The 18,478-nt window shown below is 45.4% G+C and overlaps 1 protein-coding gene across 7 annotated transcripts in view; it reads left to right on the top strand.

Annotated features, from left to right (window-relative positions):
* LOC122934525 (testis development related protein) overlaps positions 1 to 18,478 on the top strand; it is a 141,533-nt gene that overhangs the window by 78,747 nt on the left and 44,308 nt on the right. For 3 of the 7 annotated variants that reach the window (XM_044290063.1, XM_044290064.1, XM_044290065.1), the window contains 2 exons: positions 9,345 to 9,434; positions 9,580 to 9,702. The exons of 1 other annotated variant lie outside the window; for it this stretch is intronic. In XM_044290063.1, the coding sequence (XP_044145998.1) occupies positions 9,345 to 9,434; positions 9,580 to 9,702 (213 nt within the window). Of the gene's footprint in view, positions 1 to 9,344; positions 9,435 to 9,575; positions 9,703 to 18,478 lie in introns of all 7 variants that reach the window. 3 more of the 7 variants (XM_044290066.1, XM_044290067.1, XM_044290068.1) reach the window with 1 other exon arrangement.

Genomic DNA, 18,478 nt, shown 5'->3' with positions numbered 1-18,478 from the left:
ATGGTGGGGCCCAATGCCGTTCTAAGGATGGTAAGGCCTGAGCAGGTACAGGCATTAGTCAATTGGGTGGCCGACAGTGGATCCAGCACGTTCACATTATCTCCCACCCAGTCTTCTGCAGAAAGCGCACAGATGGCGCCTGAAAACCAACCCCATCAGTCTGTCACATCACCCCCATGCATACCAGGGAAACTGTCTCAGCCTCAAGTTATGCAGCAGTCTCTTATGCTGTTTGAAGACTCCGCTGGCAGGGTTTCCCAAGGGCATCCACCTAGCCCTTCCCCAGCGGTGAAAGACATAGAATGCACTGACGCACAACCACTTATGTTTCCTGATGATGAGGACATGGGAATACCACCTCAGCATGTCTCTGATGATGACGAAACACAGGTGCCAACTGCTGCGTCTTTCTGCAGTGTGCAGACTGAACAGGAGGTCAGGGATCAAGACTGGGTGGAAGACGATGCAGGGGACGATGAGGTCCTAGACCCCACATGGAATGAAGGTCGTGCCACTGACTTTCACAGTTCGGAGGAAGAGGCAGTGGTGAGACCGAGCCAACAGCGTAGCAAAAGAGGGAGCAGTGGGCAAAAGCAGAACACCCGCCGCCAAGAGACTCCGCCTGCTACTGACCGCCGCCATCTGGGACCGAGCACCCCAAAGGCAGCTTCAAGGAGTTCCCTGGCATGGCACTTCTTCAAACAATGTGCTGACGACAAGACCCGAGTGGTTTGCACGCTGTGCCATCAGAGCCTGAAGCGAGGCATTAACGTTCTGAACCTGAGCACAACCTGCATGACCAGGCACCTGCATGCAAAGCATGAACTGCAGTGGAGTAAACACCTTAAAACCAAGGAAGTCACTCAGGCTCCCCCTGCTACCTCTTCTGCTGCTGCCGCCTCGGCCTATTCTGCTGCTGCCGCCTCGGCCTCTTCCTCCGCCTCTGGAGGAACGTTGGCACCTGCCGCCCAGCAAACAGGGGATGTACCACCAACACCACCACCACCACCTCCGTCACCAAGCGTCTCAACCATGTCACACGCCAGCGTTCAGCTCTCCATCTCACAAACATTTGATAGAAAGCGTAAATTCCCACCTAGCCACCCTCGATCCCTGGCCCTGAATGCCAGCATTTCTAAACTACTGGCCTATGAAATGCTGTCATTTAGGCTGGTGGACACAGACAGCTTCAAACAGCTCATGTCGCTTGCTGTCCCACAGTATGTTGTTCCCAGCCGGCACTACTTCTCCAAGAGAGCCGTGCCTTCCCTGCACAACCAAGTATCCGATAAAATCAAGTGTGCACTGCGCAACGCCATCTGTAGCAAGGTCCACCTAACCACAGATACGTGGACCAGTAAGCACGGCCAGGGACGCTATATCTCCCTAACTGCACACTGGGTAAATGTAGTGGCAGCTGGGCCCCAGGCGGAGAGCTGTTTGGCGCACGTCCTGCCGCCGCCAAGGATCGCAGGGCAACATTCTTTGCCTCCTGTTGCCACCTCCTCCTTCTCGGCTTCCTCCTCCTCTTCTTCCACCTGCTCATCCAGTCAGCCACACACCTTCACCACCAACTTCAGCACAGCCCGGGGTAAACGTCAGCAGGCCATTCTGAAACTCATATGTTTGGGGGACAGGCCCCACACCGCACAGGAGTTGTGGCGGGGTATTGAACAACAGACCGACGAGTGGTTGCTGCCGGTGAGCCTCAAGCCCGGCCTGGTGGTGTGTGATAATGGGCGAAATCTCGTTGCAGCTCTGGGACTAGCCAATTTGACGCACATCCCTTGCTTGGCGCATGTGCTGAATTTGGTGGTGCAGAAGTTCATTCACAACTACCCCGACATGTCAGAGCTGCTGCATAAAGTGCGGGCCGTCTGTTCGCGCTTCCGGCGTTCACATCCTGCCGCTGCTCGCCTGTCTGCGCTACAGCGTAACTTCGGCCTTCCCGCTCACCGCCTCATATGCGACGTGCCCACCAGGTGGAACTCCACCTTGCACATGCTGGACAGACTGTGCGAGCAGCAGCAGGCCATAGTGGAGTTTCAGCTGCAGCACGCACGGGTCAGTCGCACTACAGAACAGCACCACTTCACCACCAATGACTGGGCCTCCATGCGAGACCTGTGTGCCCTGTTGCGCTGTTTCGAGTACTCCACCAACATGGCCAGTGGCGATGACACCGTTATCAGCGTTACAATACCACTTCTATGTCTCCTTGAGAAAACACTTAGGGCGATGATGGAACAGGAGGTGGCCCAGGAGGAGGAGGAGGAGGATGAGGAAGAGGGGTCATTTTTAGCACTTTCAGGCCAGTCTCTTCGAAGTGACTCAGAGGGAGGTTTTTTGCAACAGCAGAGGCCAGGTACAAATGTGGCCAGCCAGGGCCCACTACTGGAGGACGAGGAGGACGAGGATGAGGAGGAGGTGGAGGAGGATGAGGATGAAGCATGGTCACAGCGGGGTGGCACCCAACGCAGCTCGGGTCCATCACTGGTGCGTGGCTGGGGGGAAAGGCAGGACGATGACGATACGCCTCCCACAGAGGACAGCTTGTCCTTACCCCTGGGCAGCCTGGCACACATGAGCGACTACATGCTGCAGTGCCTGCGCAACGACAGCAGAGTTGCCCACATTTTAACCTGTGCGGACTACTGGGTTGCCACCCTGCTGGATCCACGCTACAAAGACAATGTGCCCACCTTACTTCCTGCACTGGAGCGTGATAGGAAGATGCGCGAGTACAAGCGCACGTTGGTAGACGCGCTACTGAGAGCATTCCCAAATGTCACAGGGGAACAAGTGGAAGCCCAAGGCCAAGGCAGAGGAGGAGCAAGAGGTCGCCAAGGCAGCTGTGTCACGGCCAGCTCCTCTGAGGGCAGGGTTAGCATGGCAGAGATGTGGAAAACTTTTGTCAACACGCCACAGCTAACTGCACCACCACCTGATACGCAACGTGTTAGCAGGAGGCAACATTTCACTAACATGGTGGAACAGTACGTGTGCACACCCCTCCACGTACTGACTGATGGTTCGGCCCCATTCAACTTCTGGGTCTCTAAATTGTCCACGTGGCCAGAGCTAGCCTTTTATGCCTTGGAGGTGCTGGCCTGCCCGGCAGCCAGCGTTTTGTCTGAACGTGTATTCAGCACGGCAGGGGGCGTCATTACAGACAAACGCAGCCGCCTGTCTACAGCCAATGTGGACAAGCTGACGTTCATAAAAATGAACCAGGCATGGATCCCACAGGACCTGTCCGTCCCTTGTCCAGATTAGACATTAACTACCTCCCCATAACCATATATTATTGGACTCCAGGGCACTTCCTCATTCAATCCTATTTTTATTTTCATTTTACCATTATATTGCGATGCTACCCAAAGTTGAATGAACCTCTCCTCTGCCTGTGTGCTAGGCCTAAATATATGCCAATGGACTGTTGCAGTGGTGGCTGACATGAAGCCTGATTCTCTGCTATGACATGCAGACTAATTCTCTGCTGACATGAAGCCAGATCGTCTGTTACGGGACCTCTCTGCTCTGCCTGTGTGCTAGGCCTAAATATATGCCAATGGACTGTTGCAGTGGTGGGTGACGTGAAGCCTCATTCTCTGCTATGACATGCAGACTGATTCTCTGCTGACATGAAGCCAGATTGTCTGTTACGGGACCTCTCTGCTCTGCCTGTGTGCTAGGCCTAAATATATGCCAATGGACTGTTGCAGTGGTGGGTGACGTGAAGCCTCATTCTCTGCTATGACATGCAGACTGATTCTCTGCTGTCATGAAGCCAGATTGTCTGTTACGGGACCTCTCTGCTCTGCCTGTGTGCTAGGCCTAAATATATGCCAATGGACTGTTGCAGTGGTGGGTGACGTGAAGCCTCATTCTCTGCTATGACATGCAGACTGATTCTCTGCTGACATGAAGCCAGATTGTCTGTTACGGGACCTCTCTGCTCTGCCTGTGTGCTAGGCCTAAATATATGCCAATGGACTGTTGCAGTGGTGGGTGACGTGAAGCCTCATTCTCTGCTATGACATGCAGACTGATTCTCTGCTGTCATGAAGCCAGATTGTCTGTTACGGGACCTCTCTGCTCTGCCTGTGTGCTAGGCCTAAATATATGCCAATGGACTGTTGCAGTGGTGGGTGACGTGAAGCCTCATTCTCTGCTATGACATGCAGACTAATTCTCTGCTGACATGAAGACAGATTCTCTGTTACGGGACCTCTCTCCTCTGCCTGTGTGTGTGCTGGGCCTAAATATATGCCAATGGACTGTTGCAGTGGTGGCTGACGTGAAGCCTCATTCTCTGCTATGACATGCAGACTGATTCTCTGCTGACATGAAGCCAGATTCTCTGTTACGGGACCTCTCTCCTCTGCCTGTGTGTGTGCTGGGCCTAAATATATGCCAATGGACTGTTGCAGTGGTGGCTGACGTGAAGCCTCATTCTCTGCTATGACATGCAGACTGATTCTCTGCTGACATGAAGCCAGATTCTCTGTTACGGGACCTCTCTCCTCTGCCTGTGTGTGTGCTGGGCCTAAATATATGCCAATGGACTGTTGCAGTGGTGGCTGACGTGAAGCCTCATTCTCTGCTATGACATGCAGACTGATTCTCTGCTGACATGAAGCCAGATTCTCTGTTACGGGACCTCTCTCCTCTGCCTGTGTGTGTGCTGGGCCTAAATATATGCCAATGGACTGTTGCAGTGGTGGCTGACGTGAAGCCTCATTCTCTGCTATGACATGCAGACTGATTCTCTGCTGACATGAAGCCAGATTCTCTGTTACGGGACCTCTCTCCTCTGCCTGTGTGCTAGGCCTAAATATATGCCAATGGACTGTTGCAGTGGTGGCTGACGTGAAGCCTCATTCTCTGCTATGACATGCAGACTAATTCTCTGCTGACATGAAGACAGATTCTCTGTTACGGGACCTCTCTCCTCTGCCTGTGTGCTAGGCCTAAATATATGCCAATGGACTGTTGCAGTGTTGGCTGGCGTGAAGCCTTATTCTCTGCTATGACATGCAGACTAATTCTCTGCTGACATGAAGACAGATTCTCTGTTACGGGACCTCCCTCCTCTGCCTGGGTGCTGGGCCTAAATATATGCCAATGGACTGTTGCAGTGGTGGCTGACGTGAAGCCTCATTCTCTGCTATGACATGCAGACTAATTCTCTGCTGACATGAAGACAGATTCTCTGTTACGGGACCTCCCTCCTCTGCCTGGGTGCTGGGCCTAAATATATGCCAATGGACTGTTGCAGTGGTGGCTGACGTGAAGCCTCATTCTCTGCTATGACATGCAGACTGATTCTCTGCTGACATGAAGCCAGATTCTCTGTTACGGGACCTCTCTCCTCTGCCTGTGTGTGTGCTGGGCCTAAATATATGCCAATGGACTGTTGCAGTGGTGGCTGACGTGAAGCCTCATTCTCTGCTATGACATGCAGACTAATTCTCTGCTGACATGAAGACAGATTCTCTGTTACGGGACCTCCCTCCTCTGCCTGGGTGCTGGGCCTAAATATATGCCAATGGACTGTTGCAGTGGTGGCTGACGTGAAGCCTCATTCTCTGCTATGACATGCAGACTAATTCTCTGCTGACATGAAGACAGATTCTCTGTTACGGGACCTCTCTCCTCTGCCTGGGTGCCGGGGCCTAAATATCTGAGAATGGACTGTTCCAGTGGTGGGTGACGGGAAGCCAGATTCTCTGCTATGGAACCTCTCTCCAATTGATTTTGGTTAATTTTTATTTATTTAATTTTTATTTTAATTAATTTCCCTATCCACATTTGTTTGCAGGGGATTTACCTACATGTTGCTGCCTTTTGCAGCCCTCTAGCCCTTTCCTGGGCTGTTTTACAGCCGTTTTAGTGCCGAAAAGTTCGGGTCCCCATTGACTTCAATGGGGTTCGGGTTCGGGACGAAGTTCGGATCGGGTTCGGATCCCGAACCCGAACATTTCCGGGATGTTCGGCCGAACTTCTCGAACCCGAACATCCAGGTGTTCGCTCAACTCTAGTAGCAACCTGTTAAACTAAATTGTTCCTGTGGGGTGGAGTACATATTATACAGTGCCACACAGTAATTTCCATTTTAGCAACTTCCCCAACGAGGTGCAGCTTAAATGCTTCATCCCAGAGACCTCCGACATGGAAGATGTATCTGTACTGACGGCCTAAACTTGTAACCACATCTGTCACCAGAAGGAAGCACTGCATCCTCGGAGTATTGATTCCATAACTGAGCTGCAATTCCCTTTTATTATTTCTGATTGCTCTTCTTGTGCTGCTTTTATTCATGAATCTACATAATAGCATTGCCTGTTAGATTTTTTTTCTTCTGAGTGGCATGTTTGTTCAAGATTCCATGTAGTCTTTGAACTTGACTTTGGTGTGCAATTGTTCCTTCCCCTTTCTTCTTATATAGGATGCATTATTGTCTGTATAATATCCCCGGTTTGTGCTGCCGACAAACGGTGATTTTATCTGCATAACAATGCAAGGAAATACAAATGAGCTTCTTTCCGTTTTCTGATTGCTGGACAGTGATTGAGAATGAACTTTCGGATGATCACCACCACTAGTAAAAGGCCCTTTATTTTTGACATACAGTATATCTGCACAATAGGAGCCCACGGAAAAGGGTTTTATCTACCACACATTTGTATGTTTTCTGGTGTAGAGAAGGTTACATCTGATGTAGACCAGGAATCTGGTGTGAACAGAACCAGCGATTTATTGATTCTTAAAGACCCAGGCATGTTTATTCCTCGTTAATTCTTGTACTGTTACTGAATATAATGTAGAGACTTTGTGTTTGTTATATATATATCTCTCAATGTCAGCTATTAGTCACTGTACATACCAAATAACTCATTGATCTCCTCCTCAGTATGCCGACAAGTGATCGCTAATGCAATCGCCCTTCCCCATACTGTCTAGTTTTTTGCACCATCTGCCGCCAGCAAAACATGATTTTTAAGCATGTTTAAAAATCACAATTGCCCGATGATTGTCAGGTAATCTGCGTCAGTACTACACTGCCAGATCATCACTAACAAGCATTACTGTGAACGCTCATTGTCTGCCAGATCATCGCCAATCTGCCAGTGTAATATAAGCTTAAACCTCAGCCTGAAATACAGAAATGCTCAGTGGTACCCATCTTGTCATCCAAGACTACCAGCTAAGGCTACTTTCACACTGGCGTTTTGAATTCCGTTTGAGATCCGTTTCAGGGATCTCGCAAACGGTTCAAAACGGTTCCGTTAAGCCCCAATGCATTCTGAATGGATAAGGATCAGTTCAGAATGAATCAGTATGTGCTCCGTTGCATCTGTAATCAGCTCGATTAGCGGTCCCCAAAACGCTGCTTGGTCCTTGGTCCTGATTATTGCAGGGGTGGGAAGGATGTCAGAGGGGTCAGATTCAACAGCAGTGTCGCTGATGGTGGGGTGGGGGGTGGTTTATGAAATTTTGGTGCGGTCATGTAATAGACGGCAGATTGTTGAATGGCGGGGGGGGGGAGGTTTGGGCAGATGGGTCAGCGGTAGGGATGCTGGCAATTCTGTGCGTGAAATACGCACGTTGGTTTGGCCAATGAATAGGGGCGCAATTATTGCACATGTGGGGTTGGGCAAATATGGCAGTGAATGTGTGCCGATTGACTACATGTGTGGCCGAGCGCAGGGGTGTTATTATTTAACTTGTGAGCAGGCCTGGTCATAAGACCTCCACCGTACCTTTTATTAATATCCAAAAATGTCAGAAAAAAAATGCAAATGGCATTTATTATGTAGATAAAGTTAATACAAGGCACTTACTAATGTATTGTGATTATCCATATTGCCTCCTTTGCTGGCTGGATTCATTTTTCCATTACATTATACGCTGCATGTATCCAGGAGTTAGTCACCGAATGGGAGCTGCAATTGAAAAATGGATGAAGCCAGAAAAGGAAGCAATATGGACAATAACAATACATTAGTAAGTGCCTTATTAACTTTCTCTACGTGATAAAAGCCATATCCTGAAGTGACACAAACCCTTTAATACTTTTATGAAAAATGAACAGCTATGTGACAAATATAACATCAAAAGCATATGCTTTGTGCTCTGTGCCGAAGAGTATTAATGGTGTTTCAAAGGCTAAGGTTGGTAATCCAGATATTTAATATTGATTAAGATTTTAGAAACTATTCCATCTTCTAAAAATGTATTTCCTTTTTTTTACACCTTTTTTGCTTATTATTTAGTATTGCATTGTTATTTTGCTAGGTGATTGTTTTCATTTGAACCTCAGAACTAAAGCCGAGTACAGAGAGACGCCGCTTTGTTCTTAATTGAATAATTTCCTTACTAGAAGAAGAGCTGCTTTAGAGAATTTCCACATTACTTTAATTGGTTCACAGCATTTTAGGTCAAAGGGATGGTCAGATTAGATAATTATGTAACAGAATGCTGTGGACCTGGTTACATGTTATTGGCCTCGTCACCCGGATCGTTGAGGTTGTTGCTGCACATTTTTTTGGTGGTTTTTGAAGCCGAAATAAGGTGTGAATCATAAAAGGAGAGACAGTACTAAGACCAGATAATACTTCTCTTTGAATCCACTGATGGTTTTTTGCTTCAAAAACTGCATCAGAAAACCTGATTGTGTGACCATACCTTATACAGAATGTTGGAAAAAAGCACCAGGTATGCTGCCCTAATTTGATGCCTCAGAAATAAGATTTAAATAGCGTGGCATTCTTGGGTTTAGTGAGGCACCAGAGAATTGTCAATTAGTAACCATTCAAACAAGTACATGTGTACACTCACACCTATACATTACCCTATTAACAGTGTGTTACTGCTGCCGAAACCCACATCAGAGACCAGCCGCCATTGTTATCACAGGCCCCATTGTTATTCTGACAGTTAAAGGGGGTTTCCAAGACTTAAATACTGATGACCTGTCATCTGAATAGGTTATCGGTATCTGATCGGTGGGGGTCCGACACCCTGGATCTCCGCTGATGAGCTTTTCGAGAAGGCAGCGAGGCTCACAGAGGCACTGTGGCCTTCTCGCTGCTTTCCCTAGGCCTAGTGATTAAACGTTCATCTGTCCTATGACTTGGGCGCGGCTCGGCTCTATAGAAGTGAATAGGGCTGAGTGCGATACAAAGCAAAGCCGCTATACAGTGTATGGACCCTGTGCTTGGTAAGCAGTGAGAAGGCCGTGGCACTCACAGGAGTGCTGGTCCCAGCCATAATTTTTTTTTTTTTTCATTTTTTTTTTTTTTTAGTCAAATAACTAAATGAGGGCATGTTTTTTGCAGGACAAGATGCACCTTTTAAGGGCACCATTTACGGTTGCAAACAATGTGGTGGAGTGCGTGCAGAAAATTCCAAATTGGGTTTCTTATGTGGTAAAACTTACCTGTTACTTTTATTCTCCGATTCACTACACTGGTCTCATTTTTTGTGGGACGATCAATCTGTACTTTTCATTGATACCATTCTGGGGTGTATATGACTTTTTGATCACTTTTTATATTCAATTTTTTGAGGAAGGCGAAGCAACCAGGTCCAGATGAAATGACAATTCAGGAAGCTGGCCCTGTCAAGGAGAGGGCTGTCAGTAGAAGGAGAAAAGGTGGACAGAGTGGGTTGAGCCCTCCCTCGGTGCACTTAAAGGTACTTTTTCACCAGAATGAAGCAACGGTTTGCTAAGTGAAATTTCTCATTGCATTCAGCTGAGCTAGCCCTACAAGGCATTGTGCCTGGTTTAACAGTGAATTTCCTGGTGACAGATTCCCTTTAAAGGGGGTGGCCTATCCTCCTGATAGTCCATCACAATCTGCTTGGCGGGGGTCCAACACGCACACCCTTACTGATCAGCTGTTCTGTAATAACTACAGTGCTTTGTCTGTTGTGCAGTGGATGGAGTTGGTTACTGTAGTGCTATTTCCACCAAAGTAAATGGGAGCAGCACTGCAATAACTAGCTCCGTCCTCCACACAACAGACAGAGCCCTGTAGTTCTGGCATCAGAGCTGTTCTGGAACTACTGCACACAAGCTGAAAGGCAGGTGTGAGGGGTTCTGGACCCCCATCGATCAGATAGTGATGGTCTATCCTGAGGATGTCATCACTTTTAAGGGATTGGACAGCTCCTTTTAATGAATTATATAATTCTCGCTGCATGTAGCCACCACTAGAGGGAACCATTTTACTCAGTGGGAATTCTATGAAGTCAGTGTGCCAGCTAGGCTCATTTAGACCACAAGTCTCATAGCAATTGTATGTCCTGCCTCTAATCGTGGGTACGTTATTGAATATTCCTATTTTATGCTTAAATATTAACAAGTATATATTTTGTTTCCCCAAAATCCTAGTGACCTACTCCCTTTTACTTCCGAAAAGCAGAACTCCCCCATAGAGATGATGAGTTTATTCAATTTTAGTTCTAAAAATTGTCTGGTGAACATTAATAAATAAGGTGTGGTATATTTGAAAGAATTCTCAATTAGGTGTAGGGGTCGAACCTGAGTTTTAGGCATCTGTTATAAATATTTTTTATTTTTAGAATTTATTTTTGTCATTTAGTTTTTAGGTAGCTGCATGAAATGTAAGCATGAACAGTCCATGGTCCGTTTGATACTTGCTGTCTGTTTCTGACTTTAGCTTGTATAACCTTGAAAGACAATACTGCCATTTTATGTGTCATCAGGTAACTACATTTGCCAAATCTCACCTAAAAATAGACTTGTGTAGTGGAGAAAAAAACATTCTGTTCAGAGCAAACACATTGTGTGTTTTTGTTTCATTTATGCTTTACTAAACACATCAAATACATCATAAATATTTGATATTAAAACCAATCTGACACCTATCATCTGCTGCCCTACCAGTGTGTACAGTATGATTACTGCTGCTGCTTAATACAATATGACCTTTGTCCAGCTTTCCCTGTGTCAGCTGATGATTGCTGGGCCATGTTCACATAGCGGATTTGCAATGATGATTTTGGTATTCCTTGATAAAATCCATGGCAAATCCATGTTCCATTGTACCTCAATGAGGCTCCTCTTTGCCATTTATATTGCTGCTGCAGCCTGAAAAGGGGGGGGGGGCATGTGGGGAGGAGAGGATGAGAGTGTTGGTGAGAGGAGGATGGTGGTGTTACAGTGGTGGCTGTCCCGGTCCAGTGCTCCATTGGCCGTGTACAGTGAAGAGGGGGGTGGCTGTTCCCCTGGGGCACAACCTGGTAGAGGTCTCCTGCCTGTTGGAAAGTAGTGTGCCGTTGATGTTGGTGGAGTGCAAGGCAGGAAACAATTGGCAAAATGAAAACTGAGGCAATTGTTGCTGTTCAACATATATGAAGTCTTTACTGAAGAAACCAGTTTTCCACATATAATGTAGGCATAGATTCAGCAGCCTTAATGGGTGTATGGCTAAATCAGGAGAGTTGTCTCTTCCTTACATCAGACTTTTCTACACTCTCTCTTGAGGATACAATTCTCACAAAAATATGTACCTACAATGCCCACTGTGGGGTGTAGACTCCAAAACGGACATCAAAATCTGTCTCACTGGTATGACTGGAGGCCTGAAGCCTTTCTTTATACAGCCATAGGCTAGAGAGTCCAGAAGCCTTAAAGCATGCGTTACCCTCACAGTTTGCTTCCATGCACCCTCCTGTCTGACTTCTCAACACTAACTATCTTTTTCCCTCATTGAGTCTGGTAGGTTCTCTGGAGTTCCTCTTTGGGCCAATATGCTGACTGTAAATCTACAGGACCAAGGCTCCTGTAGGCTGCCCACTCCTAAACCAAGCAGACCCCCTTTCTTTCTCAGGAAGCGCCCAGCCCACCATTTTTGGCCCGCCCCTTCCTGGAGGCTGTAGCTAAGGGCCTGAAATTAAGGCTACTTTTACACTAGCGTTTTTACTGGATCTGACGGGGTTCAGCAAAAACGCTTCAGTTACTGATAATACAACCATCCGCATCTATTATGAACGGATCCCGTTGTATTATTTTTAACATAGCCAAGACGGATTCGTCATGAACTCCATTGAATGTCAATTGGGGACGGATCCGTTTTCTATTGTGGCAGATTGTGTCAGAGAAAACATCCCCATTGACTTGCATTGGGGGTCATGACTGATCCGTTTTGCTCCGCATCCCAGGACGGAATGCGAACTACAACATGTTGCAGTTTGCTCTTCAGTATTGGAACGCAACTAAACGGACCGGAATGCATTTTGGTGCATTCCGTTCTGTTCAGTTTTGTCCCCATTGACAATGAATAGGGACAAAACTGAAGCGTTTTTTTCCCGGTATTGAGCCCCAATGACTGATTTCAAACGCTAGTGTGAAAGTAGACTAACCCTGTGGTCCAGCCAGAAATTACCTACAATTTACATAGCATAGTATAACAGCTAACAACCTATTGGAAAACATAAAATTTACAAAACCCCATGCTTAGCAGTAGCCACTGTGTCACTGCACTTTAGTGGAATTATTTTTATTTCAATGCAAAGTTAAAAACTGCGTCAAAGTACATGCCTCTACTCTGCTTGGTTTCCTCATGGAAACTGCAACGGGCTATCCTGCAATCAGATCTGCGGCATTCAGACTACAAATCCACATCAGAGATCAGAGGTTCAGGCTTCAATTGCAGCTGCGGATTCTGCAGCAAATACACACCAAATTTTTCAAACGTGTATTTAAAATTCTCTTAACATGCCCTATGTATTACATGTATGGCTGTTCCAGTAGGAAAGCTGTCAATTAGTAACTAAGGATGGAGAAAACCAGAGCATTAGGCCCAAGCCCAGCAGCAGCAAGGCTCCATAACTTCTTTTACACCATTCTAAATACAGTAGTTATTCTGTTGAGAGCTTGTTCTGTCCCCATCTTCTCCCCTATAGGTAGCCTATCTAATTTAAATGTTTTTTGTGGGGTTTTTTTGGTTTTTCATTGAGAAGCTGGAATGTTTGAGGTCTGATTTTTCTGGTGCCAAAAATGAAGATTTGAGCTTGTGTAATTATGTATTATGCACTACACTGATCTCTTTGAGGGAACATCTAACTTTGTGAGGCTTATGCTCACTTGCATTAGTACAACTCTTATTACATTTGGTTAACCTTTTATATTCAGGAAACCATTATGCCTTTGTACAAAGTGCACCCAGAGACTTAAAAAGCAAAAATAACAGGTTCTTGACCAATTTTCCACTTTCCCCTAGAGATCTTGCTTTTACCATATAGGCTGGATATGTATTTTAGATTCCTGTTAATCAATTGTTCAGTCGGCGGACAGTTATTCCTCCTGACCCCCATATACATGCACGCTCAAACGTGTGCACGTGTTCAGTAGGGAGAGGAGAATAAACTGCTGACAGACACCCCTATCAGCAGTTTATTTATCATAAGAACAAATGTTGAAATGCAACATGAACAGTCTGTTTACCCCTGACATCTGCTGTGGGGCCTGAGTCGGGACATGCCCCTTAGGCCTAGTTCACACTAGTGTTTTTGCTGAAATCGGCAGGGTTGGTTGGTCCATTGATTACTATATTTGGTTCTTACAACATTGTTCAGACAACTATCACAGTCCTGACTGATTACCCACAAATTCTGTGCATTTTGCTGAACGCTTTCCCCTAATCTGGTATGGAAAACATGGTTATTTGTACCAAGGTTTCTCGAACCTCGTTCGGCCTTCTGTCTTGACCAGTTTTCAACAATTGTTTCAGTGTTTAATCAGACAACTGGCATACATACACAGCTCTAAATCACTGCTGAGGGTGCACTGTATATACAGTGGGTATCCTGTATAAATGGAGGTGCACTGTATAGAGGGGGTATCCTCTATATACAGGGGGTGGCCGTTATGTAGGGCGATGCACTGTACGTAGAAGAGGTATCCTGTATTTCTCTCATCTTTACCCTAAGTTCACACCTGAGCGTTTTACAGCGCGTTCAAACGCGCTGTAAAACGCTCAAGACATGAAAAGCAATGCTTCCCTATGGGAATGGTTCACACCTGGGCGTTTTACAGCGCGTACGAACGCGCTGTAAAACGCCCGACGCTCAAACAAGTACTTGAGCTTCTTTGGGGCGTTTTGACGCGCGTTTGTGGCCATAGGACACTGCAGTCAATGACACAAACGCGCGTCAAACGCGCGTTTACTATTACAAAAAACGCGCGACAAAAGAAACGCTCAGGTGTGAAAGCAGGGTTAGGGAGGCGCCATCTGCAGGTGCAGTAAGTTGTTGACACCTGGGCACAGAACAGTCTATGAGGTGTAGTAAAGATGGCTTGGTCTGTGATGACAAAATGACGCACAGAGCGTGTGATGTACATCCCTGCAGTGGAGCGTTCGGTGTCGCCTGAATGCCGGGCTTCTGCGATGATTCCCAGCACTATACCAGTTCAGCCTGTGTGGTATTTTCAGTTCCTGCCATCCACGCCAGGATTAATGACGCGGGCAGCAGGGACTGGAGAGACTACACAGGCTGCTCGGATACAGTGCTTTGGAAGAAAAAAAATCCAATATGATGATTTTCAAACAAATAAAATAGTCATACATGAAAGGGGAGAATTAATTAGAATAATTGCCCAACCCTAACTTCACATAATATATTACAAAGCTGGCTGCTTGTAGCCACCACTAAGGGGAGCTCTTTGCATAGGAATTTACGAGAGGGACCGACCTGCAATCTTTGCTTAGTGCAGTTATGCAGGAAACGGAAAAGGGCCTTTCTCAAACCGTTTCCACAAAGTTGGAAACTTACACTTGTCCAAAAATGTCATAGTATGCTAAAGCATTAAGATTTCCTTTCGCTGGTGCTAAGGGGCCTAGGCCAACCCCCTGTCAGGCAGGTAATAATCTCATTTGCCAAACCCTTAGTTATCCATTAGACGGACAAGTGTGATTTGTTATTCCACAGAGCATGTTTCCACTGCTCCAGACTCCAGTGAAGGCGTGCTTTAGGCCATTGTGCTTAGTGATGTAAGGCTTAAATACAGCTGTTTGGCCATAGAAACTCATGCCATGAAGCTCCCGGTGCAGTTTTTGTGCTGATGTCAATGCCAGAGGAGGTTTGGAGCTCTTCAGTTATTGAGCCAGCAGAATGTTGGTAACTTCTATGTACTATGCTCCCCAGCATTCTGCAACCCAGCCAGGGGTGTAACTACCATAGCGGCAAACCATGCGACTGCTATGGGGCCCAGGGCAAGAGGGGGCCCAGCTGGGATCATCTCCTCTTCTACTGGGGGTGAAAACCTGGTCAGGACTCTACCCTATAAAGGAACATCTTTTAGCAAATTAAGCACTGGAATAATGGCCCAAGGGTCATTGAAAGGGGTTTAGGCAGAAACCCTTTTATTCTGTGTGAGGGACCTGGTTTGATACCTGCAATTGGGGGCCCTTACTTCTCTATGTACGCCACTGAACCCAGCTCTGTAAATCTGCTCTGCCACTTTGTGGCTGAGATGCTGTGGTTCCTAAATGCTTCCACTTTGAAATTATACCACTCATAGTTGATTGTGGAATATCTAGGAGGGAAGACATTTCATGACCCAACTTCCTATTACAGTACCACGCTCTGATTCAGTGAGCTCTTTAGAGCTGCCCATTCTTTCACAAATTTGTGTAAAGGCAGACTGCTTGGCTAGGTGCTGGATTTGATTCAGCTGTGGCAATGGGAATGAAACACCTAAATTCAATAATTAGAATGTGTGCCATTGCTCCAGAAATTGATATTTACGTCTTCTATGAACAGGCCCCCCCCCCCAAGCATTTAACGAGTGGCCAGTGTTGGAGCGAATGCAGTGATATTTATTCTCGGTTCTTAGAAAAGTAGGGTTTAGTAGGACCTTTTTGTTTATGGTGATGCCTCGAAAAGATTTTCTACTATGATAAACATTTAAATATATAATTCTTCATTGGATTAAATTGTTAATGCAGCTATTAGACCCACAGCTTAGCCATAGAACAATATTCCGTCACTCAATGTAGTGCAGATATAGTAATTCCATAATCAGTTGATTTATTGCTCTTATCTGCTCTATTCTGGCCCAACCTTGTAATGTGGGCAGGAAGTCCTTCTCTCTATGTATTCCAACTTTGACGCTCCTATATTTTCCTGAGTCTAATCGCCTCCGGATCATGGTTGTTTTTAATTAACTAATGGTTCACCCCTACAAAGAAATGAATTCTCTAAATAGAACTAAGAAAGAAAAGGAAAGACTTCTTATGCCAGGCTACTATTATGCAAATAGACCAACTCATCTCTGAAGTTGGCGCCTCTAGTCACAACATGCTCAGCCTTGCCCACATCATTTTCCCCAAAACACTAGAAGCAGAGAAAGAAAAATGAAAGATCTTGCTAGTTATTGAGACATCTTGCAACTGTGAATCAAAGAGCACTGTAAGAAATTATGTATAAATATATACTATATATAACCCTTTACTGGGTCTGATTCGAGGTTGGATGCAATAAATGAGACACGAGTGAACGTATTTTCTAAAAATATATATTGTATAGTGTGGAAAAGTGATATTACAGTATTGAGTATGGAGTTAGTGTAACAAAGAAAAACCCTGCGCATCGCGAGATTGCGGCTATCTATCGTTGATGAAAAGAGGAGACATAGGCGGTGCTGGGCACGGCTGGGCACAAGTAAGGTTTGTACAGCCCCTTGGACACATTTACCACTCATTTACATATCTATAAAATCCTTTTTTAAAGGAATTAAAACCACACAGCCCTATAGGATAGATATATTGCGGACATGCTAGCGGCGATCTAGCCGTGTATGTCCACAGCTCTATAGCCCCAAACCTGGTGACAGAATCCCTTTTAATACAAACGCAGGCTGTGGGTGCCGTACAAATCCCATACCCGGCACCCAGCGTCTATGACTGCGCGCTGCGATCTGTCGCTATTAACCCCTCAGTTGCCCCCCCCCCCCAACCCCAGTATTATAAAGTATAATCATTGGTGGCGCAGTGTGCCCCCCAAGTATTATAATCATTGGTGGCAGTGGCAGTTCCGATCGGAGCCCCAGCAGTGTAATCCTGGGGCTCTGATTGGTTACCATGGCAGCCAGGGCGCTACTCAAGCGCTGGCTGCCATAGTCTGCTCCATGCTGCTGTGTGCACATGGAGGCTGAATAGGACAAGGGATGAAATGGTTATTAAATAAAAAGTTTTAAAAAAAATTTTTTTAAAAAACAAACACCAAAATATTAAGTTTTAAATCACCCTCTTGCCCAATTTTACATATAAAATATATAAACAATAAAAAAAATTACATAGCGCCACGCCCGAAAAAGTGCGAACTATTAAAAGATTTAAAAATCTCCTATGCGGTGAACGCCATAAAAAAATAAAATAAAATTGCAAATTGCCATTTTTTAGTCACCTTGTCCCGACAAAAATTAGGTTAGGACTGTTCTATTATGGTCCATACGTTTCATAAAATGTGGAATACACACGGCTTTTTTATTTTTTTTTTTTTTTTGTATCGAGTATGGCAAAACTTTTTGATGGTATTGAAATAGAGTCAAAATGTTGATATCGTGACAACCCTAGGTAAGACGTGTGTGTTTTTTTTTTTTTTTTTTATTACAACGTAATTATATGTATTTCAAATTTGGCGACAAAAAACTTAAATTTGGCTCCTAAATTTTTCAGGTTAGGAGCCAATGGCTTCTTACTTTAAAAAAAAGTTGTGGGGTCTAAATATTTGCTAATTAAAAAAATTTATTTTGTGGTGATGGCTCCCTTTTTAAACAGAAACCTTTCAGTACATTTTCATATTAGTTAGTTTTTACATCAGAAAACCTTGCGACAGGATCCATGTAAGTAATCTGAGGGACATGTCCCTTCATGTCTGGCAAATCCACACAGAAATAATCCGTGTAGATCTGAATGCCAATACTCCCACTTAGAACAAAATGAGGCCGTTTTTTGAACGAGTCCTAATGATAACAGAAGCTTACTGACAATGTCCAGGTAGCACTGTATTATTTCTACTGTGAAAACTGGAAAATAAGTGGAAAGTCATTAAAAAAATGTGTATTATAAAATACATCAGACATGCAACCCACATTAATCAATAAAACGGACAGATTATAGGTTAGTTGTTTAGTACACCATTTACAGCCTCCTGCCTCTTTAAAGAAAACTAGTTGGCCATCCATCAGAATTGGATTATTATGTAAAGTGTCTTAATAGATAGGTTTATACCATATCAGGCTTCAGGTTTTGTGTCAGGGATCTGAAGCTGGACCAAATGATCTAGTCAGATCAATTTGCTTGAGGAGATCAGATTATATAAGGTGAATCACCTTACCTGACTGCAGATACCTTTTGACTCAATGGTTCTTACTTATTGACCAAGTATTTGGGCTTTTACACAAAGTTTCTGTCCTTTTTACTGTTCTTTTTATTCCCAG

This window comes from Bufo gargarizans, chromosome 4 (genome assembly GCF_014858855.1).
Source record: "Bufo gargarizans isolate SCDJY-AF-19 chromosome 4, ASM1485885v1, whole genome shotgun sequence".
NCBI lineage: Eukaryota > Metazoa > Chordata > Amphibia > Anura > Bufonidae > Bufo > Bufo gargarizans.
The sequence above is the reverse complement of the archived record's forward strand: the minus strand, read 5'-3'. Positions and strand labels throughout refer to the sequence as shown.